The following is a 23,770-nucleotide window of genomic DNA, read 5'->3' on the forward strand; positions in this document are numbered from 1 at the left end:
TTCAAGTCCTGACCCGGGCCTGGTAGGCCTCACAGGTCTGTCCACTTGCTGTGCAGAGATGACTGATCCCTTCTGCGTTGGAGGAGGCCGCCGGCTCCCAGGGTCCACCAAAAGTGGACCTGGGAAGGATGGAGGCCGAAATGAGGTCCGACTTCCTGTGCTACACGACCCACCAAAGTTGGGTAAGAGGGGTCAGGCCAAGGTCAAGTCCAGGTGATCACAGGCAGCCAGTCCTGGGTGGGGGATCCCTCACTGGCTCCCAGCTCCCCAGTGGTCCAGCTCCTGGGTACTCAGCTGGGCTGCCTGGGCTCTTGAGGGCCTTCCCAGGGTGGGGGCAGCCTGGGGCCCTAAATTCTTGTCCTAGGATGACCACAATCTCCCACTCCCCACACTTCACCATGGGAGAAGCAGGGCTTACTCCAGGCCTGACCAGCCCCGTGGGTGGCAGGCAAGGCTGTGGGAAGCACAGCTTCCAGGTCTCAGCACATCATGTGTTGCAGGGATGCCGGTGGCCCGGGGTGGGCAGACAGTGTCCAGCCAGGCCCCACTGTGCTTTGACCCGGGAAGTCCAGCCAGCGACAGGACCGAAGGGAAGAAGAAGGGGCGTCCGAAAGCTGAGAACCAGGCCCTCCGAGACATTCCTGTGAGCTCCCCGAAGGCCGGGGTGGGACTCGTGCTGGGATCTGCCTCACACAGCTTGCCATGCATCCAGCCCCAAACCCTCCCCAACTGTGGCAGAGGGTCGCTCCATGCTTTAAGGCTTCATGGTGTGGCCTGGGACCTAGTGGACCACATCCGTGGGGCTTTGAGAGCTGGCCCAGTAAACCGTAGCTGCTCGGAGTGGCCTGAATCTCGCTGCGGTCCTGAGCTGGAGGGGCTCCTGCTGCCTGTCTGCCCTGCAGGCCTGGGGAGGGTGCTGGGTCTGGGGCTTGGCTTGGCAGAGGCCCAGCTGGCTGAAGGGTCAGCAGACTCGCCTTTTCCATGCCCAGCTCTCCCTCATGAACCAGTGGAAAGACGAATTCAAGGCACACTCGAGGGTGAAGTGTCCGAACTCCGGCTGCTGGCTGGAATTCCCCAGCATCTACGGGCTCAAGTACCACTACCAGCGGTGCCAAGGGGTAAGGGGCCATGGGGCAGGAGGAAGAGGCCGGGAGCCCGCCCTGCCCGCGTAGGGTGTGTGTGGGCAGTAGCCTCAGGCTGCCCCCCCATGCCTGCCCTTTTCCTTCAGGGCGCCATCCCAGAAAGGCTGACCTTTCCCTGCCCCTTCTGTGAGGCCGCCTTCACCTCCAAGACCCAGCTGGAGAAGCACCGCATTTGGAACCACACGGACCGACCCCTGCCTGGGCCAGTGAGCCGGCCAGTCCCCATCAGCCGGCCCGTTGGGGTCAGCAAGCCAATTGGAGTGAGCAAACCTGTCGCTGTTGGCAAACCTGTGGGTGTCAGCAAACCCATCGGCATCAGCAAGCCGGTGACGGTCAGCAGGCCTGTGCCGGTCCCCAAACCCGTGCCGGTCACCAAGCCTGTGCCAGTCACCAAACCCATACCGGTCACCAAGCCTGTGCCGGTCACCAAACCTGTGCCGGTCACCAAGTCTGTGCCGGTCACCAAACCCGTGCCGGTCACCAAGTCTGTGCCGGTCACCAAACCTGTGCCGGTCACCAAGCCAGTGACTCTCAATAGGCCAGTGCCAGTCACCAAATCCGTGCCGGTGACCAAGCCGGTGGCCATCAACAAACCGGTGCCAATGACAAAGCTTGTGACGGTTACAAAACCTGTGCCAGTCACGAAGCCAGGGACGGTCAGCAGGCCCATTGCCATCAGCAGGCACACACCACCTTGCAAAGTGGTGCTGCTCACCAAGTCTGAGAACAAGGCTCGAGCTACAGGGAGGAGCAGTGGTAAGAAAAGGTACGGGCTCTCCTTCTGGGTTGGAGGTGGCACCAGGGCCCAAAGGGTGCCCTCCTGCCCCTCACAAGCCTGCTCCCTGCAGGGCAGCGGACAGCCCAGACGCATGCCCCATTCTGCCGAAGCAGGCGAGGCCGGAGAACGGGGAGTACGGCCCCTCCACCACGGGCCACAGCTCGGCCTTCCCGCTGAGCACAGACCCCAGCGGCAGCCCCCTCTCTCTGGGCAGCAGGCTCTTGGGGAGCAAGGAAGCCCCGAGGGCCTCGGGCCCCATGTCCCCACCTGAAGAGGGAGCGGAACGCTCAAAGCACAGTAAGAGGAGAGCCGGGGGGCAGTGGCTGGGTAGGGCGGCCATCGACTGGCCCAGGCCTCCCAATGGTTATTTGACCAGAACCTTGGCCCCTGTTTTCTCTCCCCCGAGTCAGGAAGGAAACAGAAAACGCCCAAGAAGTTTACGGGGGAGCAGCCATCCATCTCAGGGACCTTCGGACTCAAAGGTAGGGCCGTGGCCGGTTGGGCATCTGGGCCTGGGTGCACACACAAGTGTGACCGCACCCGTGGCTCACAGCCGCCCTCTCCTGTGTGTGCGCACGCAGGCCTAGCCAAGGCAGAGGACAAATCCCGCATGCAGCGTGCCAAGAAGCAGGAGGGGCCGGGCCCCGAGGACGTGCGGAAGAAGGTGCTGGCTCCCGCTAGCACTGTCAGCAAGGACGTGCCGGCCCCTGCGGCCCACGCAGCTCCAGGTGGGGGGGCTGCCGGGAGGCGGGGCCCAGGACAGATCTCGACTCTGGGGCAGATCCTGGACCACAGGGACTGGGGGCTGAGCGTGGACCGTGGGTCCTGTGCTTGGCATCCAGGGCGTCCGGGAGCCCCCACCAGTCCCTGAGGCCCTGGCCCTGCCCCACAGGTGGCCCTGAGGAGCAGTGGCAGCGGGCCATCCACGAACGAGGGGAGGCCGTCTGCCCCACCTGCAACGTGGTCACCCGAAAGACCCTCGTGGGGCTCAAGAAGCACATGGAAGTGTGTCAGAAGGTAAGGCCACCCCGGGGTCCCGGGCGGGGAGCGCTCAGAGTGCATGTCTCACGGCAGGGATGTGTCTGCAGCTGCAGGACGCTCTCAAGTGTCAGCACTGCCGGAAACAGTTCAAGTCGAAGGCCGGCCTCAACTACCACACCATGGCAGAGCACAGCGCCAAGGTACGCCCGGGCCCGCCGATCACCAGCCTCCGCGTCCGTCCCAGCCCACCCCCTGCCCCCGCCCCTGCCTGCTGGCCGCTCATCGCCACGGGGCCACAGAGCTCAGTGGTCCCCGTGCCTGACCGTGGGCATCGGTGGCCCTGACCCCTGGGCAGGGACTGGGGCCCTGGGGGGGGATATTAAGGCTGGGCCTGCCCCCCAGCCCTCGGACGCCGAGGCCTCGGAGGGGAGCGAGCAGGAGGAGCGCGAGCGGTTGCGCAAGGTGCTGAAGCAGATGGGGAGGCTGCGCTGCCCCCAGGAGGTCAGTGGGACAGCGGGGGTGGGGCGCATGTGTGGGACGAGGCCCAGCCTCCCTCCGGACGCTTACCCTCACCCGACTGCAGGGCTGCGGGGCTGCCTTCTCCAGCCTCATGGGCTACCAGTACCACCAGCGACGCTGCGGGAAGCCGCCCTGTGAGGTGGACAGCCCCTCCTTCCCCTGCACCCACTGCGGAAAGACCTACCGCTCCAAGGCTGGGCACGATTACCACATGCGCTCAGAGCACACGGCCCCGGTGAGCAGTCCCCTGTCGGCTCCTCCCTTGCGGGGGGGGGGGGGGGGGGCGGCGTGCACGAGAACTTGCGAGCCTGGGACCACGGGGCCTCTGTGTTTGCCACGAGTGGCCCACAGGCCCGTGGCTCACCCCAGCCTCCCTGCGCTACAGCCACCTGAGGAGCCTGAGGACAAGTCCCCTGAGACGGAGGACCTGCTGGGGGTCGAGCGGACCCCCAGCGGCCGCGTCCGCCGCACGTCCGCCCAGGTGGCCGTGTTCCACCTGCAGGAGATCGCGGAGGACGAACTGGCTCGGGACTGGACCAAGCGGCGGGTGAAGGACGATCTGGTACCTGAGACTGCCCGGGTGAGCGGCCAACGGGCCCCCAACCCCCATCTCCGAGCAGGACATGACGGAGCTCCGGGTCCCCTGTGACAGCCCTGCCCGTGATCTTGGGTATTGGCCGACTGTCCAGGTTGAAGTCTCCCATTTGTGGAGGGCACAGTTGAGATTCTCAGAACAGCTTGGGTATCTGGGCCAGCTCTGGGCTGGCACTCGGGAACCCCTGTCCCAGGCGTGAGGGGCTCACCACAGTGCACACCTGTGTTTACAGCTCAACTACACTCGGCCCGGCCTCCCCACGCTCAACCCCCAGCTGCTAGAGGCGTGGAAGAATGAAGTCAAGGAGAAAGGCCATGTGAACTGCCCCAATGATGTGAGTTGGGGCAGGCTTGTGGGGTGGGGACACTGGGATTCAAGGACAAAGAGCCCAGGTGTGGCCCTGGGTAGAGGCCCTCCAAGGTGGTTTACCTGTGGTCCCTGGGCCCCTGCAGGGTCCTTAGGTGGAGAGGTTCCACCTGCCCATACCCACAGATTCCTGGGGTCAAGCCCCATGCTTCCCCAGAGGAGCCCCATGTCCCCTGGGCAAGGGGTGCATGTGTGCTTGTGTGGGGGCATCTGCTGGGAGGCCCTCTTCCATGGTTGCCTCCTGTCCCCAGTGCTGCGAAGCCATCTACTCCAGTGTGTCCGGACTTAAGGCCCATCTCGCCAGCTGCAGCAAGGTCGGTTTCCAGGCCCTTTCTCAGGGTGACGTGGTGTTCGGCACTCCCCTAGAGGTCCGCACACCTTGTGAGTGTGACCCTGCCCCCACGGGGCAGCCTCCTCCTCCTCCTCCTCCGGGAGCCCAGGGACTGGCCAGTGCCTGGTGGCCAACCTGGCCCAGGGTTCTCCAGCCCTGTCCGTGAGTCAGTCCACTCCCAGTTGTTCTGCCCACAGGGGCTCCATGTCTACACCTACTCCAAGGTGTAATGGGCACCTTGACCTGGGCTTGAGGTGAGGGACCCTCAGGCAAAGGCTGCAACCCTTCCCTGGGGCACCTGCCTCTTCCCATACTCTCTACATCCCTTCCCTTCCCTTAGTGGGGGCAACTCCAGGGTCCCTGAAGCCATCTGGAGCTTCTGGTCTTCAGGGATGGGGGCGGGGTCCAATCTCTGGGGGCCGGCCTGTCCTTGCCTTGCAGGGAGACCACCTGGTGGGGAAGTATTGCTGTCTGCTGTGTCCGAAGGAGTTCAGCTCTGAGAGTGGCGTCAAGTACCACATCCTCAAGACCCACGCGGAGGTGGGATGGGCCGAAGCCCTGCTGTGCCTGCAGGGCCTGGGCCAGGCTGGGGGAGGGGCGGCGGTGGCAGCCCGGGTTGAGAGGAGCTCCCTGCTTCCCCGGAGGAGCAGAGATGTTTGGGTGCCCCTCCCCCAGCAGCCGGGGCAGGAGGTGCCCCTTTGGGCGGGAGCTGTGCCGCCCAGCCACCCTAGCGCCGCGGCCTGCCCTGCCCAGGGCTGGGCACCCTCCTGTCACAGGGTCTGCATTTGTGCTGTTTCTCTTTCCAGAACTGGTTTCGTACTTCGGCAGACCCACTTCCCAAACACAGGAGCCAGGACTCCCTGGCGCCCAAGAAGGAGGAGAAGAAGAGTCTGGCGGGCGGGAAGAAGCGAGGCCGAAAGCCCAAGGAGCGGACCCCCGAGGAGCCCGCACCCAAGATGCCCCCCCGTCGGGATGACTGGCCCCCAGGAGGCAGAGACAAGGGGGCCCGGGGCTCCACTGGCCGGAAGGTGGGAGCCAGCAAGGCTCCTGAGAAGTGAGCGTGGTGGCTGGCCGGCGGGTGGGGCCTGGTCCCCACACTGGACGCCAAGTCCACTCTGTCGAGGGTGGGGGTAGCCAGCTCCAGCACCTCCTGCCCTCCAGTTCTCCACCCCCCACCCCTGCCTATTCATCTGTCCAGCGGAGGCAGCCAGTCCCTCTCTCCTTCCTGAAGGTGGCCCTTCCCCTGTGCAGGCTGCGTAGGGCACACATGGGTGGGGTCCCTCGGGGGATGACCCGCAGGGGCAGCAGAAGTGCGATAGCGTGGAGGGACGTTCGTGGGCCTGGTGGAGCCGGGGGCCCTGGAGGGGCAGGAGGAGGGTCCGCAGCTCAGGCCCAGGGCCACGGGTCAACGCGGGGCAGGCAGACGGCCTTCACCACGGGAGCTCTGTGCCCATCTGCTTTCTCAGGCCCAGGCCTTGGGGGTTGTCAGAGACCCATGGTTCTGGGCTGATGAGGGCACCTGAGCAGTCTCACCTCTCTACCTGACACTGGACCCCAGGACCCCCAGCTACCTCCCAGGACAGACCCTGAGTCTGACTGCTACCGTGCTGACCTGACAGCTGGCCCCAGTGTGGCCTCCCTTGTCCTTCCGCCTTTGGTCCCTCTGCTTCTGTTCTCTACCTCTCCAGCTCCCCTTCCCCCGCAACCCTTTGCTGTGCTCAGGCCCCGGTGCTGCTGGCCCCTGTCTGTCTTGGTGGGTGGAGGTGGCCCCCTTAATGGAGGGGACTCTCTGCCATCCCGGCTTCATGGGTGCTCCCTGCCGGGGGTGAGGGGGGGGTTCTGGTCTGACCTGCAGGACTGCATGGGCAGCGGGTGAGGGGGCCACATGGGGCACAGCTTTGCCTCCGATCTCCAGCTTCGCCAACACCACTGGTCTAGGTTGGGGCAGTCCAATGGGTTAGGGTTGGGGCAGTCCAATGGGTTAGGGATGGGCCAGTCTAAGCTCTGAGGTCAATCTGGGGCCCACAGGCATGTGGGGTGTGGAAGTGGGGCCCAACTTTGAGGAGTAATCCCTGTGGGAATCAGCCTTCTGTCTGCTGGTCTGGGTTGGCTTGTGGCTAGGCTCCCGTGGGAGTCCCTTTCCCCATTTTTTACCTGCCCTTTTGTTTCTGGTTGTGTGGTCTTTTGATGTGAGAGCTGAAGGCCAGGGAAGGAGCTCGGCCAAGGTCACGTTGTGTTGGTGGCAGCTCTGCAGCTCTGTGTTGGGCCCCAAAGGGGATGGTGAGGTCTGCAGGTTGACCAGGGTTCAGGCTGGAGTTCAGGGCACCCAGAGTTGGTGGCCACACTGCCTCTGGTTTCCTCCCTGGGCCCCACCTTCCAACTTTGGCATTGTAGGGAGGAGGAGGGTACTCAGAGCTACTGGGTTTAGACAGAGGCTGTTTCCCACTGGGGGGTGGGGGTGGGCTGAGGGCTCGGTCTGGCCAATCCTGGACGATGTGAATTTTGATATTTGCCCGTGTGCGTGTGTCTCCTGGGTGTAGTGGATGCCAGTCTTGTTGCTGTGACAAGTAACAACCTTTTTTTAATTCTGTTTTTTATACAAAAACACAACAATCTGACATTTTGGTGCTAAGGGTTTCCTGGTGCCGACGGTAGATCCGGGGGCTAAGGGGGTGTCTCTCCCCTGCTCAGGGAGGCAGTGCTTACTGGGCACCTCTCTGCCCTCCGACCCCCAGCTCCTGTCCTCATCTAGTCCCAGGAGAGGAGGAGCTCCCAGTCGGGCTCAGCTCTCCTAGCTCTGCAGTAGGGAGACAGGTTCCGGGGGGCCTTTGGGGTCCATCGTGCTGCCTGTGTCCAGCTTCTTCCTGTGGCCCAAAGGCTCTGACTTGGGCAACCCTGGCCTGATGTGCTAGGGAGGGGGTGTAGAGACATGGACTAACCCCCAATCACACACACCTTGATTTGATTAAAGGGCGAGGTCTGGGCTGGCAGGTGTGATCAGTGTCGAGGTCAGGGGCGGGCAGCTTGGGCAGGGCTTTGAACTGCGTGGGCAGAAGGGTTTTCTTTCTCGTGTTCCTGGGTGTCACTATGGTATACAGCTGGTGGGGGCAGAGGTGGGGTCAGGCAGCCACTGCAGGGGCAGCCTGGGGCAGGGAGGTGATGCAGGGGCTGCCAGGAGCCCTAGGTGCATTTTGTCCTTGTCACCAATGGCTGGAGGAGGTTGGACCTCAACATCTATGCTGGGGACAGCCACCCACCCCAGCCTCTCAGGTACTTGGCCCTTGGGGAGTGGGGGGCTGGTTTTTTGCTAGGGGGTGAGTTTCCAGGTCACCCCCTGGGTCCACAGATGGTCCGTTTGGGGAACCCAGCTGTGACGCGTGGGAGGAGGTGGGGTCCTGGGTAACTTGATGTTTAGCACTTTAACCCCCTTCTTTGTCTTTAAAGTGGGTGTGGGGAGCTGCTGCCAAATGTGGCTGTTGGGTCGGACCCCTCTCCCTTCTTCCTTTCCTGCTTCCCATGCTCTGGTGAGTGGCAGTGGTGAGCTGGTCAGCAGAGCCCGCCTCCAAAAGGGGCAGAGCCCCGGGGCGCTCAGCAGGATCTGCCCATCTCCCACTCTGGTGGGAATTCCCAGGTAACCACCTGGCCTTGATTGACACCTTCAGTGAGAGGGACTGGAGTGGCAGACCCCCCCCCCCCGGGGGGCATGGTAGGCATGGACCCTGCCCAAGACTGAAGCCCAGGGCACAATGCCAGGTCCCTTTCTGAAGATCTACCTCTGGCCCAGCCCACCCCCTCCCCACCCTGCCCTGAGAACAGGAAGGGGCTGACACTTAACACAGAAGCAGGGTGCACGTTGGTTTGCTTGTGCAAAGGCAGATGAGGGTGTATCCCTGGTGTGACCAGTGGCCCAGCCGTGGCCCCCCTCCTGTCCCTCTGGATCAGAAGGGAGAGAACAGGGGCACCCTGGCCCATGGAGGGCAGGGCTGTCCCGGCGTGTCCAGGTCGGTGGGCCCCAGGTGGCTTGCCCTGGAGGCCTGGGGTTCAGGGGGCCTGGCCAGCGCCTCTGGGCCGGCGGCCACACATCCCTGTGTTTTGGGTTTCTTGGTTTGGGTTTTTTAATGACAGTTCTCCGTACATAAGTGCATTTTGAAAGAGAGGTTCCAGCTATCACTTGTAACCATATATATACATATATATTCTATCTACAAAGTTTATTTGCAAGATGTTTCGACGGTGAGCTCGGGCCCTGCCCGCCTTGTGACCATCTTGTCCCCGGTCCTCGTCCCCGCCTCCCCGGCCGCAAGTGGTGCGGGGGTGGGCCATCAACTGTATGTATTAAATATGACTGTATCAAATAAATGTTTATTGATTTTTTTCCAGAGGCTTTGTGCGGCTGAGTTTGTGGTCAGGCTCGGGGTGGGAATCCTTCCCTGCGGAGGACGCCCGCCCCGGGCGCGTGAGGCCGGACTACGAGTCCCGGCATGCAGAGCCGTACGGCCTTGTGGGACTTGTAGTTTGGGGGGGGGGGCGCGCCAGTCAATGCGTAGCACAAAGCCCTGAACTACGACTCCCGAAGGCCAGTGCGGCCGGCAGCCTGCGGCAAGGCCTCCGAGCTCCATGGCGGCGCCCCCGGTCTCTGCCGACGCGCCCCGCTTGCCTCCAGCGCCCGCTGCGGCCGGAGACGGGCCTGACCGGCCGCCGGAGAGGAGCGAGACCGCGTGCGAGGACTGGTAGGCGCGGCGCGCCGAGCTCGGGCTGGGGGCCGCGCACGCCCCCTCGCGTCCGCCGCGGGCGGGGGAGGCGCGGCGAGCCGCAGTGGGGCCGTGGGGCGCTGGCTGGCGGGCAGGGGCGGCCGCGGCCGGCGGGGGTCTGGGCGCGCGAGGGCGGCGGGCGCCCGCGGTGGGAGGGTCCCCGGGGGCCCGGCCGGGCGGTGACACCGAGCGTGCACCGCCGCGCCCCGGGGGCTCGCGCTCGCGGTCAGGCCTGCGGATAGAGCGGCTTCTCCGGAGATCGCCTGCGGTGTCGGTCCCGAGGGGCGGGAGCGTGACCTGACGCTCCGAGGGGGACAGGCCCTGCCTCCGCTCTGCCCCAGGCCCGAGCCCAGGGCTGGCGAATCCGGGGTGCCTTCGGCCTGCCCCCCACCCCGTGGGGCGGCGCCTCGAGGCTCGGTGGAGGCTCTGCACGAGCCTGGAGTGGGAGGGCGGAGCGGGGCCGGAGCCGCCCGTCACCCCGGCCGTCACCCCAGCCGGGGAGGTGGAAGAGGCCCGGAGGAAGCGGGCTCGTGCTCCGTGCTGCCGCGGCCTGGCCCAGCAGCAGGGGCAGCCCCCCAGCCTTGAGGGCTGGCTCCTTCCTTCTGGGTGGGAACTGCCCCTGGAGGAAGGCTTGGCGACAGCCACAGGGTGGGGGCTCCGAGGGAGCGGTGGTTCCACCGCAGGCTTCCCGCCGCCGGGGACTGGAGGAGCTCTCCGAGGCAGAAATGCTGCGTGCCTGGGCTCCTCCAGGATGGTCTGGGGGCCGGGGGGCCGCTGTGTCGGCAGGGAGAGGACCGAGGCGAGGGGTCGCTGCACTGGCCGTTCTCCAGGAGCCGCCCAGAGGAGGTGCACACCTTCCCAGCGAAGAGCGACTAGATGGTGGCACGGGGTGGCTGAGTCTCGCAGACCTGAGCGGTTCTGAGCGGCTCGGAGAGTCTGAGTTAGCCCGAGATGGGAGAGGGCAAGGCCGGAGGCGCTCTTGAGAGAAGCACTCCCTGAAGACATGGGCTGGTGGCCGCTGCTGTCGGGGCCCCGCCCCGTGTGCGGAGCCAGGTAGTGGGCACAGGTGCCCCTCATGGTGCCCAGAGAGCCAGAGGTCGGAGGAAGGGAGCCAGGGCCCAGCAGCGGCACGTGTAGACTCTGGCGTGCTTCTCCAGAGGCCCGAGGGGTTCTGTCCTGGCACTGCCTCTGGGCGTCACGGTTATTCCCCAGTGCTGGTATCCTGAGCTCTGCCCCACAGGCCCCGCGCGCCCCCCGCGGGCCCCAGAGCTGGTCCGGTCGGCATCCGGGTGTATGTGCCCGTGCCCCTGACCATCGTTCCAGCTTCTCCGTGCACACGATGGCGGCTGCATCCGTGTGGTCTGTCCGCCTTGCCGTTGTGTTTTGTCTGTTTGCTCCTCCAGAGGGTCAGGGACCTCGGACACCTTAGCACTGGACATGCTGGTAGATAAGTGAGCATTTTGGTGAGGGTGGTGAGCCCCTCAGGCAGTCTCCTGGTGCAGTCCAGGTGGAGATGGGTCTGAAGCTGTGGGAGTGGAGGGAGGCCGACTGGACCCATCCAAAACGCAGGATCAAGCTGTTTCTGCAGGCAGGTTTCCAGGGTGGTGGGGGAGGGGCCGTGCAAGTCTCTGGAGCCTGTTTCAGCCCCCCAAGTTTTTCATCTGCCCTGAGAAAGCCCTGATACTCTCTGTCCCTGAGCTAGTCTGGGGTTCCCGGGGCCGGGGCCCAGTGGATCAGCGCCTCCCTCCTCCCTCTGGCCTCGTTTTCACTCATCCAGCAAACTTCCCTAAAGCCGGGCAGGGCGTCGGGCACCAGTGGCCAACTCTGCAGCCCTGCCCGGGACAGCTCCCACCTCCGAAGTGGGGGCCGGCCCCTGCCCTTGTGTCTTGTGGGCAAAGGTGGAGAGTTCTGTCCTGTTCCAAGCGCCTCTGGGCAGGGAGGCAGACTCACCCTTCTTACCTGGGCGGCCGGGAGAGGCTGCTCCTGAGGCAGCTTCCAGGAGTGGCCCCTCTTTGGGTGTGCGAACCCCACATGGAATTTTCTCTTCCCTGAGCCTCCGTGTTGTTAGGAGGAAAGCTGGAAAGGAGGGCAGGGACTTAGGGACGCAGGCCCCTTTGCACACGGCAGTAAAGACGCTTTGGCTGAAGCCTACATCCGCAAGCTGAACCCATTCTGCCTCCGGCTGCCCGGCTGGAGACTGGCTGTGTCCCCGGGCTGAACGCTGAGCTCCACGTGGCCTTGGGGACCGGCTGGAGCCTGCCCCTGGAGGGGAGGGGCGGGGAGGGCTGCTAGAGTTTCAGGTGTGTTTCTGCCTCTAGAAGGGACCTTGGGACCGAGGGTGTGACGCAGGGCTCAGCCCTGACAGTCCGCAAGGCTTGGCTGGGAGAGGGTTTCCCCGTTGCGCTGAGGGTGGTGGGAGGGGGTTGCTTCTACAGTCCCAAGCCGGCCTGGGGTCTGGAGAGTCTTTCCCCGGTGTTCTGGGGGAGGTGCACCGCGGTCCCCAGCAAGCCTGGGCCAGCAGTATACCCGCAGGCGCACAGGAGGGGCAGTTCACACCCAGGGCTGGCCTGAGCTCGGCCAGGGCCCCACGGCCGTGTTCTTTCCAGCAGGGTCAGTGCTATTAATACCAGGAGAGCTCCCAGCCCCCAGCCGGGTGAGCCTCTTAATGCCTGTGGCCTCAGCCTCTGAGGTGGCGGTTGCAGCCCGTACCCTAGCTCCTCATCTGCCGTGCCGCCTGCCCACCCATGGGGGGGCAGTTCAGGTGGCCCCTGAGCTGTCCTGGGGGGCTCCTGTGGGTCTGAGGGACACAGTGGAGGTGTTCCTGTACACACCTGGCATCACCCTGCTGTCTGCTGTCCCGTGACCCAGACATGAGCAGCCCCCCAGCTTACCCTGGCATCAGGATCTCGGGGTGCTGGGCCCTTGGAGCAGAAGGCAGGTGAGTGGCAGGTGTGTGGTCTCCCGTGGCTGTGGCGAAGCTTCCTCTGCTGTGTCCTGGCCGCTCGCAGCCCGTGCGTCACGTGTCTAATCGACAGGAGGAGACAGGCCGGGTGGGCGCTCTGGAGGGCTGGGCTGGGCCCTAGGGAGGGGCTCATTTTGCTTGGGGCTGTCTGTTACAGGTGAGTCTCTGTCCGTTGTGGCTCGTAATCCTTTGGTTTGAAATTACCTTTTGTCACCGTAACCAGACGCACGTCGTCCATCTGTGGATTGGGAAAGGAGATCTTGGGTGCGACATTCCCATTTCCAAGGTCGTGTCGCTGAGAAAATGGGGTGAGTCTTGCTCTGAGGTGACAGCGAGGCTTCCTCCCTCGTTCCCAGAGAGAGACGGGGCTTTGGAAAAGGCAGTGGAGCTGGGCTTGGCTGCATACCCAGCCTGATACCTTCAGACCCATCCCACGCCCCAGATGGGGCGGGTTTCTGGCAAAGCTCGCTCTGGCCTACTTTGTGCTCTTCCTGGCGCATGGGCTCTCTTCCCGGGGACAGTGTCTGCCCCGGGCTGTTGGCAGCAGGAGCCTCAGAAGTCGTCAGTGGTCGTGGCCGTCATTACCTCAGTAGGACAAGCAACACTCACAAATAAGGATTCAGAGTTTCCTGTTGGAGAGGCCTGGCCACTGCCCTGGGGTGAGAAGCAGGGGATGGGAGCAGGGCCCATGGCAGACTGCGCGGCCGGCCGGCCCGACTGTGAGGGACTTGTGAGCGCTGAGGCCCTCCTCCTTTGCAAGCCAGGTTTTCCACATTAGAGTTTTCTCCCAGAAGGCACAGGGGAGGGGGGCGGGGGGCTGGACTTCGTTTTCTGCCCCCCATCACCTCCAGGGCCACCGTGGAGCTCTCCTGTCACTGTTGGGAGGACAGTGCCTTGGGGAGCCCTGAGGCCTGCAGGCCCTGTGTCGTTAGAGGAGTGTTTCCAGTGCCTGGAGACGCCCCTGCGCGTTCCCTCCTGCCCCCACCCCTGCCGTGTTCATCTCCGTTCATCTCCGGCTTAACTGAGCAGGAATGTGGGGGCACCCCTGGGGCGGCTCCATGCTGGGCAGAGTCCCCCCCACACTGCTGGGTGGCAGTGCCTGACCCCAGAGCTGCACAGGTGACCCCGAGCACGCAGACTGGCTAATTACGTCTGTTGCTGTCCTGACAACACGGAGCCACGACAGCCCTGTGTCGTCTGTCCCCCGGGATGGTGCCCCGTGGCTCTGTCCCGTGATGCCTGGTGTCGTACTGCTGGACTAGTTGCAGTTGTCCTCCAGTGTCTCAGGTGCTGCTGCTGTGACCTGTCCCACCTTCAGCTTTAACAAATTCCTTCCACTGCCTCCTACCCCCCGACACACAGGCACACCGTCCTCCTCGCCCTCAGAAACATCTGGGACTCTGGGAGGTCTGTGCAGCGGGAACATCAGCGTTCCCGAGGTGGAGATGCCCGGGCCCCTCCAGATGCAGGAAGACCCTCCCATGGCCCTCGGCTGGCTGATACCGCCTCGTGGGCGGGATCCTGGCCCCTGTGGCCTCGCACTGCTGGGTGTCTTGGGCTTGGTGTGTGCGTATAAGACATTCAAGGTGGCAGGATCCCAAATCCTCGTCGCGTGGCGGTCGTGTTGGTGTCTTTTTCTGTGTGTCCCGTCCTGCTCGCACACTCACACGAAGGTGTGTGCAGGGGAGCCTGCGAGCTCTGAAGCCTGCGGAGCGGGTCCGCGAGGGGACGCTTGGGCCAGCCCAGCCCCTCTCTTGTGCGGGGGCCACGAGTGCCTTGTCTCCAGCGTGTACCGGCCGCGGCCATCTCCGCAGCAGGCTTTCGTGACCAGGCCCGTCAGCACACACTGAAGCGGGCGTCTGGCAGATGCTCGCTCCCCACTGGGCTGCTCGGCCAGACTCAGCCTCCCCAGAGCTGTCCCTGTTGGGACTGGGGCGTTGGGCCAGCGGTCACACCGTGCCCCTTGTGAACTGACGTGGACGTCAGCCTGTCACTGGGCACGAGGGGCACGGCGCAGACAGGAGCAGGGCCCAGATGCTGCCAGTGCCTCTGCCAGGTGGGGTTTTCTGGTCGCGGCTCCTGGACACTTGTGCCTTCTTGGTCTGCAGGGTGCGGACAGCAGGAAGCGGGGGCTGCTCTGTGGGTCTCCCAGCCCAGGCTCGCTCTCCTGCACCCATGGCCTCCACCAGCCCGCTCGGCTCTCCTGTCAGCAGTCTGTCCGGGAGCCTCTCCCTGTGCGCCCCGCAGGGTGGCAGGGGTTGGGTCTTCCGGAGAGTGTTGTGGGAGGGAACACAGTCCTCGACGGGGTCCTGACTGGCCCTGCTGTGCCCCTCGTCCTCTGAGGGGCCAGGCCCCGGATGGCCCTCATTTCCCCTAATGCCATTTGCTGTCCCTCTGAACGTGTGTGGACAGTGACCTGCCCAGGCCAGGAGCCCCGGGGATGGGCTGCAGGTGGCTTTCCTTCGCAACCCCCCCACCCCATGGAGGCCGCCCTACTTGACCGTGCCCGAGTGCCTGCGTCAGGGATGGGCCCCGGGGGATGGCAGCGTGGCTGGCCCTGGGGCAGAGGCAGGCATGTCCTCTCCTCTGCAGCAGTAGCGCGGAATCCTTGGACAGGCTCCTCCCGCCCGTGGGCAGCAGGCGCTCACCCCGGAAGCGCACCACCAGCCAGTGCAAGTCGGAGCCGCCCCTGCTGCGCACCAGCAAGCGCACCATCTACACAGCCGGCCGGCCGCCCTGGTACAACGAGCACGGCACACAGTCCAAGGAGGCCTTTGCCATTGGTGAGCAAGGCGGGGCCTGCACCGAGTGCCCGGGCGCGGTGCTGCTGACCTGAGCTGCCTCGGGTCCCCTGGGCGCCGTCGTGGAGAGCAGGGGAGGAGCGGGGGGGTTGGGGATGCTGCAGGCAGAGTGTAGGTGTGGGGGGGCACCCCTGGAGCCAGGCTAGGGGCTGGCCCTGCTGCTCTTGCTCAGGGTCACTCTGCCCCTTTCCGCAGGCCTGGGAGGTGGCAGCGCCTCCGGGAAGACAACTGTGGCCAGGATGATCATTGAGGCCCTCGACGTGCCCTGGGTGGTCTTGCTGTCCATGGACTCCTTCTACAAGGTGAGGGGCGTGCCTGTGAGTGCGGGCCACGCCCCGGAGGGCCTGGAGGCACCGCCCCGGTCTCTGGCATGGTGTGGAGAGGCGCATGGAGCCCCTGATCCCTCCTGCCACAGGTGCTGACCACACAGCAGCAGGAACAGGCCGCCCACAACAACTTCAACTTCGACCATCCAGACGCCTTTGACTTTGACCTCATCGTGTCCACCCTCAAGAAGCTGAAGCAGGGCAAGAGTGTCAAGGTGCCCGTCTACGACTTCACCACCCACAGCCGGAAGAAGGACTGGGTAGGCCTCAAGGGCTGGGGCTGTGCGTGCCCGCCTGGGAGCACGGCAGGCACAGCGGGCGACCGGCTGCACGATCCCTTTGCAGAAAACACTGTACGGTGCAAACGTGATTATCTTCGAGGGCATCATGGCCTTTGCTGACAAGGCGTTGCTGGAGGTGAGGACGGGGCTCAAGGCTCATGGTCTTGCTGGGAATGTCCGTCCCTGCTCAGCTCCCTGCTTCTCTGTGGTTCTGATCCTAAATTTGCCTCCTCCTAGCAGGCCAAGCCGCTTGCTCTGTCCCATCCCGGTGGTGCAGTCACTGTGTGTTGGGTGGGGAACAGCTGCTCTTGGGAGAGTGGGTCGGTGACACTGGGTGGAACAGACCCACCGCTCCCACAGACAGTGAAATGCCCTTGGTGGGGTTGGCGGCCTGCGGAGGGCTCACTCTCAGCTGTGGGTGCACAGCCGTGGGCCAGTGCCTCGACCTCTTCTCATGCTCACTCACCCTCTTGTGTGAGGCTCCTCGGTGGCTCTCGGGCCCATGCAGTTGCTGAGGTCAGAGTGACCTTGGCACAGTGGGTGCTGGTCCACATTGGCGTGCACGTGTGTGCTCTTGCCTGGGATGGAGGCAGCCTCCTGTGTCTGTGCCTTCGGACCCCTGAGAGGCACACACAGCGGCATCCTTCCCGCCAGGCCCTGCGGTGGGTGGCAGCCTCTGCCACCCCCACTGAGAACCAGGAGGGAGGCCTGTGCTTTGGTCCTTGTTCCTTGTAGTTCTGAGGCCAGTAAGTTTGGGCTCAGGCTCGGAACCTTGTTGACTACCAAGCAACTCTCCAAGCCCAAGCGCTATGGTGGGGGAGGCGGGGAGGGGACAAGTCCCTGGGCCCTGGCACGTGCAAGGGCATGTGGACAGCCGGCACCCCACAGAAATGCGGCTGGCTCCATCCCGCTTGTGCAGCCAGGGTCCGTCCAGTGCCCTTGACTGAAGCCCGGTGGACAGTGGCCCGCCCCCACCGCGCTCCGCACACCCGTGCACACTGCCGGCCGGCCCCGCAAGCTGCCCCTGGCCTGGTCCCGGGTGGGCGCCACGCTCCGCTCAGCACCTCGCCGTCCCTGTCCAGCTCCTGGACATGAAGATCTTTGTGGACACAGACTCCGACATCCGTCTGGTGCGCCGGCTGCGCCGGGACATCAGTGAGCGTGGCCGGGACATCGAGGGCGTCATCAAGCAGTACAACAAGTTTGTCAAACCCGCCTTCGACCAGTACATCCAGCCCACGATGCGCGTGGCCGACATCGTGGTGCCCTGGGGTGAGCCTGCGCACCTGCCTGCGTTGGAGTGTGGGCGGGAGGGGTCTCGGTCCCCTGCCTGACCCTCCTTGCCCGTCCTGTCCCAGGGAGTGGGAACACGGTGGCCATCGACTTGATTGTGCAGCACATGCACAGCCAGCTGGAGGAGGTGAGCCCGCCGGGCCAGGCCCTCGGGCCCTGCAGCCCCCAAGCCCCTCTCCCTGCTCCCCGACTCCCCTGCTGCCGCTCTCACAGCCGTCTGCCCTCCTGCCCCTGTGTGTCCATTGTCCTCTGCCCTGTTCCGGCGTCCGGTGCCCCAGGCCTGCTCGCTCAGCCCCAGCCCTCTGTGTGGGCCAGAGACCGCGTGGGGTGCCTTCTGGGCCCCCTGACCTGAGCTGGGCCTTGAGTGGAAGGGTGCGCTCCTGTCCCTCCCAAAGCTTCAGGGGACTTTGGGGTTTTAGCACTGAGTTCCACATCCAGGGCGCTCCAGGAGGGTTGCCCCAAGCTGAAGTTACGTGCCCTGGGCTTGCCAAGGGTCCTGCCCCTTGGCTTCATAAGGGGGTGCTGGAGGCCTGAGGAGCGGGGCCCCAGGAGCCCAGGCTCGTCATGCCCAGTCCAGAGGGTGCCCAGGCTACGGGCCATAGGAGCGGGCACCCTCCTGTGGCGGGCGGCTACCCAGGACTGTCCCTGGGGACTGAGGCAGGTCCTTTCCCGGGTGGGTGGGCCTGGCGGGTCGAGGCGCACAGTGGCAACGGGCTGTGCTGTCCGGTGACTGCGAGGGGAGCCGCCACTGACACGCCCCCCCCATTCCCTTGTGTCTCCCTGTGTTGCTGCCACAGCGTGAGCTCAGTGTCAGGTAAGACTTCCCAAACCCGTCTGCACAGCCGGAGGCACTTCCAGCATCCACAGGCAGCTCGGAATTTGGGGTGTCACCTGGGCAGGTGGGAGGGTCCTCTGGTGTCACGCCCATTCCCGGGGGCAGCCCTGCCCTAGGCAGAGAAAGGATGGCTTGGTGGCCCCCACCCTACTTTTGTCTGTCTTTGCTGGTAGCTGAGGAAACAAAGGCACAGAGAGGTTAAGGCACTTGCCCCGGCTCACACAGTGCCCTGACCCTATGCTGGTCAGACCTCTCTGGAGGCCTGTCCCCCACATGGGGGGCTGGTTGCATGGGGTCTGCCGCCAGAGGGCACCGCTGTCCCGAGCCAGCGCTGCTGGGCCCCCCCAGGTTAGTGCTCACAGGCATGTCCCTCAGCAGTCAGAGGGTCCTCTGCCTGATCTTAGGCTCCAGTCTGGATGCCCCCAGATGGTGAGGCCCCAGCCCCCGACCCCCTTACCACGCTGGCCCTGAGAGCCAGGGGGGAGCTCTGGATGCCCCAGGAGAGAGAGGATGGAGCGCCCACCTCACAGAGTGCCCCGCACTAGTGACCTGCCTTTAGCCTGGGCTTTCTGTGGAATCGGGGAGCACCAGGAGAGCCCCGTTCATGCTTGAGAGCCCTGGAGCGGGTGCATTGGGAACGGCCCCTGGAGCGTGCTGCCCTCGCATGAGTCACCGCTGGGCTTTCATCCAGACTGAGGCACCTGCGGGGCTCGCCCTGCCAGGCCCCCTGGGAAGCCTTTGTCGTGAGCGTCAAGTTTCCAGGGTGGCAAACTTGAAAAAAACACCTAAATGCGGCGGGCTCTTGTCCACGGTCTGGCCAGCCCAGGAAGTGGGACTGGTGGGCGGGAAGTGGGGCACGGCAGCGGGGTGTGGGCAAAGCCTCCCGGGTTTCCCTGTCACCCTGCCACCTGCCTCTTCTCGCTCTCAGGCCAGCTGGTGGCCCCGGGGCCTCGCTCCCTTCCTAAACGGTCTTTTTCTCTTTGTTCTTTTCCTCCTCTTTGTAAACCCTTGGGTTTCCTGCCCTGTTCCCTCCCTGAACACACTTCACCTGGCGAGCAGAGGAAGCTGCGCTGGGATATGTGAGGACAGAGTGCGCGCTGGTTGTGCTGCTGTGCTGTGTGCGCTGGGGGGCGGGGGGTGCTGCTCCCGCTCGCCCCTGCCCCGCCCCCTCCGCCCCGCCCCGCCCGCTCCACCCCGGAGGGGGCCGGATCTGCCCGCGTCTCCTGTGAAGGGGCCATGCATCCCCTGGAGGGGAAGGGTCAGGACGAGGCTTGGCCCCGCAGCTCAGCTGTTCCCGAGAGACAAGTTCTGGGGTTGAGGACCAGCCGCCCATCGTGGAGGCTGGGGTTCCTTCGCGCTCCCGCTGCCTGGTCCCCTTTGGCTTTCTCCGAGCAAGCGCAGGAGGGGCTCTGGGCTGGGAGGGGAGGCTCGCAGCGCAGCCCCTCGCTTTCCCTGACGGTCAGCCGCTCTGCTCGGCCTTCGCCTGGCGGGGGTACTCGGGTTGGGGCCCGCCCTCCAGAGCAGCCACAGGGAGGCGGCGGCCCCCACCTGCACACCTCACTGTCCCCATCACGTGCGCCCCGCCCCCACACACAGTGTCCGGGGTGGGAGGACGGGGCTCTGGGAGGCGACACCCCTTCTTGAGTCCCCAACCAATTTGCGTTCCCAGGGCCGCGCTGGCCTCGGCGCACCAGTGCCACCCCCTGCCCCAGACGCTGAGTGTCCTCAAGAGCACGCCGCAGGTGCGGGGCATGCACACCATCATCAGGTGAGGGCCCCGTGCGAGGCGAGGGGGCCCCGGCGGCCCGCGCCCCCGCTTAACCCACGCGTTCCGCAGGGACAAGGAGACCAGCCGCGACGAGTTCATCTTCTACTCCAAGCGGCTGATGCGGCTGCTCATTGAGCACGCGCTCTCCTTCCTGCCCTTCCAGGTGCGGAGCGGGCTGTGGGGCGGGGGTCCTGGGCGGGGGAAAGGCGGGGGGGAGGGAGGCGGCGGCTCCCCGCGCTCAGCAGTACCCCCACGCCCTCTGCGCAGGACTGCGTCGTGCAGACCCCGCAGGGGCAGGACTACGCGGGCAAGTGCTACGCGGGGAAGCAGGTACCCGCTGGGCCGCAGCCCAGGGACGGGGTGGGGCGGCCGGGGAGGCGGGCGGTCCGGCCAGCTCAGCTCCCCCCACGTGCGGGCCCCCAGATCACTGGCGTGTCCATCCTGCGTGCGGGCGAGACCATGGAGCCGGCGCTGCGGGCCGTGTGCAAAGACGTGCGCATAGGGACCATCCTCATCCAGACCAACCAACTCACCGGGGAGCCGGAGGTGCGGGGCGGGGCTGCGGGGCCTCGGGGAGCCTGGGGGGCCCGAGGGGCCCCGGGGAGGACCGAGGGGCGAGGAAGGGGGCAGCCCCAGGTTTGGGCCGGCTCTGACTCGGCGCCCCACAGCTCCACTACCTGCGGCTGCCCAAGGACATCAGCGACGACCACGTGATCCTGACGGACTGCACCGTGTCCACGGGCGCAGCGGCCATGATGGCGGTGCGCGTGCTCCTGGTGAGTGGCCGCGGGGCCGCGGGGTGGGGGGCAGGCCTGGGTCGGCATTGACCGGCCCCTTCGGGCGCAGGACCATGACGTTCCGGAGGACAAGATCTTCCTGCTGTCGCTGCTCATGGCAGAGATGGGTGTCCACTCAGTGGCCTACGCGTTCCCACGAGTGAGGATCATCACCACGGCGGTGGACAAGCGCGTCAACGACCTTTTCCGCATCATCCCTGGCATCGGTGAGGCTGCCTGGGGCTGAGCAGTGGTGCCTGACGGCCTGCTGGGCCTGAGTCCCCACCACAAGGGTCTCCTTTCCCCAGGTAACTTCGGTGACCGCTACTTTGGGACGGACGCGGCGCCCGATGGCAGTGATGAAGAGGAAGTGGCCTCCGCGAGCTAGCTGCCCGCCTGAGCCTTCCTGCCTTGCCACCACCGGGGCTCTTCTGCCTCAGGGCCCTGTGTGTAGGGATGTCCTAAATTATTTTAATTAAGAAGGATGTTACCGCTGTTACTTACTCTCTACATTTTATAAAATAAAGTTTGGGAAAAGGAAGCTGTGCCTGGTTAGCTGGGGGCACTCGGGTGCTGTCCTGCCTGAGACCTGGGCTCGCGGAGTAGCCCCAGCGCCCAGGCTGCAGGCCCACCACGGGGAGGGAGGGAATTGAGCCCGTTCAGAACCTCTCCTTACCCGGCGTAGAACTTGTGTTCCTGCTCCCGCACTGGGCTTTCCCTACAGTCTGGGCTCAGTGTCAGTATTTAGGGGGATAGAGCTGGGGCCCACAGCTCCTGGTTCTGCTAGATGGGCCCCTCTGCAGCCCCCCACCACCCCCGCCCCCACCGCGAGTTTGCACAGTACGGGAGCCCAGCGGACATCAGCATGTGGGCGGCTGTAGGAGGGAGTGGCACGTTGGTCCCTGCTGCTGGCAGGAGCCTCACTTGCAGGGGAGATGGCCACACAGTGTCCGCGGGCCAGCCGTACCGTTCAGGGCCAGAAACCCACCTCCAGCTCTGCCTTCGTTGCTTCTGCAGCTCCCCCCAGACAGCCTGTCTGTGGCAGATCTGCCGCGGGGTGGGGGTTTGTGCATGGTGCAGACCTCCGGGCTGCTGGGAGTGGGCAGTCAGCCTCCCTACCCCTCTGTCGTCCAGACCTGGGTCTTGCCTCTTTCCCGCCCTTCTGGTCTCCTTGCACGCCCCCACACCCCAACAAAGGCCATGTCATGGACAAGCTTGTGGGGGCGGGGACAGGAAGTCACCGGGTGGGGGCCAGGCCAAGGGCAGGCAGACATAGGCAGGAGGCTTGTCCAAGGGGAGGCCAGACGCCGGGGGCAGAGAATCCACCCACACAAGGCCCAGAGGTCAGCGGGAGGAGCTTCTGCCGCAGCTGGTGAGTGGACCCCTCCGCCACATTCCAGAACCCCCGCTCCCTCTGTCCTGGTGCTATGTGCTGGGAGCCTGGCCTGACCGGCTTAGGAGGGGTGCTGGGACCCTGAGGCTGGGAAGATGGCTTCCTGTCAAGCCAAGTCTTCCAGATAAGGAACAGTTACTGAGGAGCGGCAGGGGGTGGGGGGGGCGTCTGGATCATGCCTTGGGGACCTCCCCAGAGTCTAGCCAGGGGCCGACCAGCTCCCTAAGAATAACCCAAACCCACAGATGCACGTGCATGAACAAGCACCAGGCACAGGTCTCACGTGCTGTGGCACAGAGGCCCTCCCCCAACTCAGCCACTACCTCTGGGGGAGGACAACACGGGGGGCCAGGGCAGAATGGGGAGGCAGGAAGCCTGAATCAGAGGACCTGCCCCCTCAGGCTCTGGGCCGCTCATCTGAGGCAACTGGGGGAGGCTAGGTCACGGGCTAGGGGACCTGTTGAGCCCATTTCCTGCTAGGCCCCTGCGGCGGTGGCAGAAGTGGGTCACTCTCCAAACAGCGCTGGGAGAGGGTCTTCCAGATGCCTATGAAAGGAGGGGCAATTCCTCTGGCCCCTGGGAGCCTCTTAGTCCCAGAGACAGGGCCGGAAGCAAGATTCAAGACTCCCCCGGGGACACCCAACACAGCTTACTGGACACATCAAGGGACTGCAGCATGGGGAGAAGGCTTAGGCGTGGCCCTCCAGGGGTGGACAAGCCCATCCCTGGGGAACTCTGGCTACTCGCTGGGGGTTGGGGGAGGGGTGGGGCAGGCACCTGGGGGAGCAGTTGAGGGGAGCTGGGAAGACAGAGCTACAACCTGGACATAGCCTCAGGGCCTGGTAGGGGAAGAGGTGGGTGGGGTGCAGACCTGGAGCCCACCCTAGACACTGGTCCAGAAGCTCCCACAACACACCGGCCTGCTGAGGGCTTTGCCTGCCGTCCCTGGGTAGTGCCTCCAGGACTGGCCAGCCTGAGAATGGTGTCTCCAGGGTCAGTCTCAGGTTCGTCAGTCTGTGAGGTGCTACCCCTTCCCCAGCAGCGGCTGCCACAAGGCGGAAAGGGAAGCTTGGGGTGCGCCCCTGCCAGGAGATGGGGCCCCAGACCCGGCGCTGGGGACATACGGTTGTCATGCCAAGTGGGGCAGGCCATGCAGGCTGTCAGTAGGGGCTGGGGCTGGTATGGCCAGGGGAAGGACTCCACCCCTCCTGGGGCCTCAGTGGGCCGCCTGGAGTCGGGACACACGCTGGAAGATGCCTGAGTTCCTAGTCCCCAGGTGCTCCAGCATGGACCCCGAGCAGAGGGCCAGAGGGCGGGAGGCTGGGGACTTCGAGGCTCAGCCCGGAGGGGCTGGAGGGTTGGTCTGAGCAGATTCTGAGATGCGAAGGGGCAGGGCAGGGGTGAGCGGGTGGACTGGGGCTGGGCTTGGGTTAGAAGAGCAGGAAAGGGGTAATTTGTGCATGGAGGCGCACAGGGACCCACTCTCTGACCGCCACATGCCGGGGCCAGAGGAAGGGCTGGGGCTGAGCTGCACCCACCTCCAGCGACGCATCAGGGGTCGCCTGCGGGCCGGTGGGCCTGGCTCCCGTCCTCAGGCTCCTCTGGTCACCACCCCACTTCCAGCGGGGGCCCAAGAACCGCCGGGGCTGGCGCGGGGTCGCGTGGAGCTAGCGCCGGCCCCGCCCCTCCCGGATGTCCCCGCCCCCACCGCGCCCCCGCCCCCGCCCCGGCCCGGCCGAGCACCTTCATCCTGGACCGAGGGGCCCGCGTGGGAGCGAGCGCGCAGGGGTGGAGGGGACCGCGGCCTCGGAGACCCCCGGAGTTGTACGGAGGGCGAGGGAACCGGGGCGCAGAGCAGGGTCTGAGTAGGAG

At 65.2% G+C, this 23,770-nt stretch overlaps 2 protein-coding genes across 12 annotated transcripts; both read left to right on the forward strand.

The window, feature by feature from the left end:
• Positions 1-58: 58 nt before the first annotated feature.
• LOC111141816 (zinc finger protein 512B) lies at positions 59-9,070 on the forward strand. The gene is made up of 16 exons (XM_022494645.1): positions 59-182; positions 501-643; positions 990-1,118; positions 1,229-1,908; positions 1,991-2,217; positions 2,331-2,402; positions 2,502-2,648; positions 2,813-2,937; positions 3,009-3,101; positions 3,304-3,402; positions 3,485-3,655; positions 3,806-4,000; positions 4,248-4,349; positions 4,633-4,695; positions 5,154-5,252; positions 5,519-9,070. Exons 1-16 carry the CDS (start codon positions 59-61, stop codon positions 5,768-5,770), a joined length of 2,721 nt encoding a protein of 906 aa, XP_022350353.1. The 3' UTR covers positions 5,771-9,070.
• A 247-nt stretch (positions 9,071-9,317) lies between these two features.
• Positions 9,318-21,043, forward strand: LOC111141436 (uridine-cytidine kinase 1 like 1). 11 transcript variants are annotated; one of them, XM_022493990.1, is made up of 16 exons: positions 9,430-9,442; positions 12,649-12,733; positions 15,018-15,208; positions 15,422-15,528; positions 15,642-15,812; positions 15,898-15,969; positions 16,916-17,105; positions 17,192-17,253; positions 19,021-19,040; positions 19,631-19,729; positions 19,799-19,892; positions 19,997-20,059; positions 20,153-20,275; positions 20,398-20,505; positions 20,576-20,732; positions 20,814-21,043. In XM_022493990.1, exons 2-16 carry the CDS (start codon positions 12,729-12,731, stop codon positions 20,891-20,893), a joined length of 1,542 nt encoding a protein of 513 aa, XP_022349698.1. In that variant the 5' UTR covers positions 9,430-9,442; positions 12,649-12,728; the 3' UTR covers positions 20,894-21,043. The 11 variants fall into 11 exon arrangements, with proteins under 11 accessions (XP_022349691.1, XP_022349689.1, XP_022349688.1 ...); XM_022493989.1 differs by lacking the exon at positions 9,430-9,442 and adding an exon at positions 12,354-12,401; XM_022493983.1 differs by lacking the exons at positions 12,649-12,733; positions 19,021-19,040 and adding an exon at positions 17,924-17,940 and having other exon boundaries at positions 9,318-9,442.
• The last annotated feature ends 2,727 nt before the right edge of the window (positions 21,044-23,770 follow it).

The sequence above is a fragment of the Enhydra lutris genome, unplaced genomic scaffold (assembly GCF_002288905.1).
Source record: "Enhydra lutris kenyoni isolate GAN:26980312 unplaced genomic scaffold, ASM228890v2 scaffoldscaffold6, whole genome shotgun sequence".
In the NCBI taxonomy this organism is placed as follows: Eukaryota; Metazoa; Chordata; class Mammalia; order Carnivora; family Mustelidae; genus Enhydra; species Enhydra lutris.

Bases quoted from the DNA above. Each gene is read 5' to 3' on its own strand.
- LOC111141816 (XM_022494645.1), top strand. From the start codon at position 59: ATGACTGATCCCTTCTGCGTTGGAGGAGGCCGCCGGCTCCCAGGGTCC. The intron at 2,218-2,330 runs GTAAGAGGAGAG...CCCCCGAGTCAG, and splicing joins AGCGGAACGCTCAAAGCACA to GAAGGAAACAGAAAACGCCC. The intron at 4,350-4,632 runs GTGAGTTGGGGC...TCCTGTCCCCAG, and splicing joins ATGTGAACTGCCCCAATGAT to TGCTGCGAAGCCATCTACTC.
- LOC111141436 (XM_022493981.1), top strand. From the start codon at position 9,330: ATGGCGGCGCCCCCGGTCTCTGCCGACGCGCCCCGCTTGCCTCCAGCG. The intron at 20,276-20,397 runs GTGCGGGGCGGG...GGCGCCCCACAG, and splicing joins AACTCACCGGGGAGCCGGAG to CTCCACTACCTGCGGCTGCC. The intron at 20,733-20,813 runs GTGAGGCTGCCT...TCCTTTCCCCAG, and splicing joins CCGCATCATCCCTGGCATCG to GTAACTTCGGTGACCGCTAC.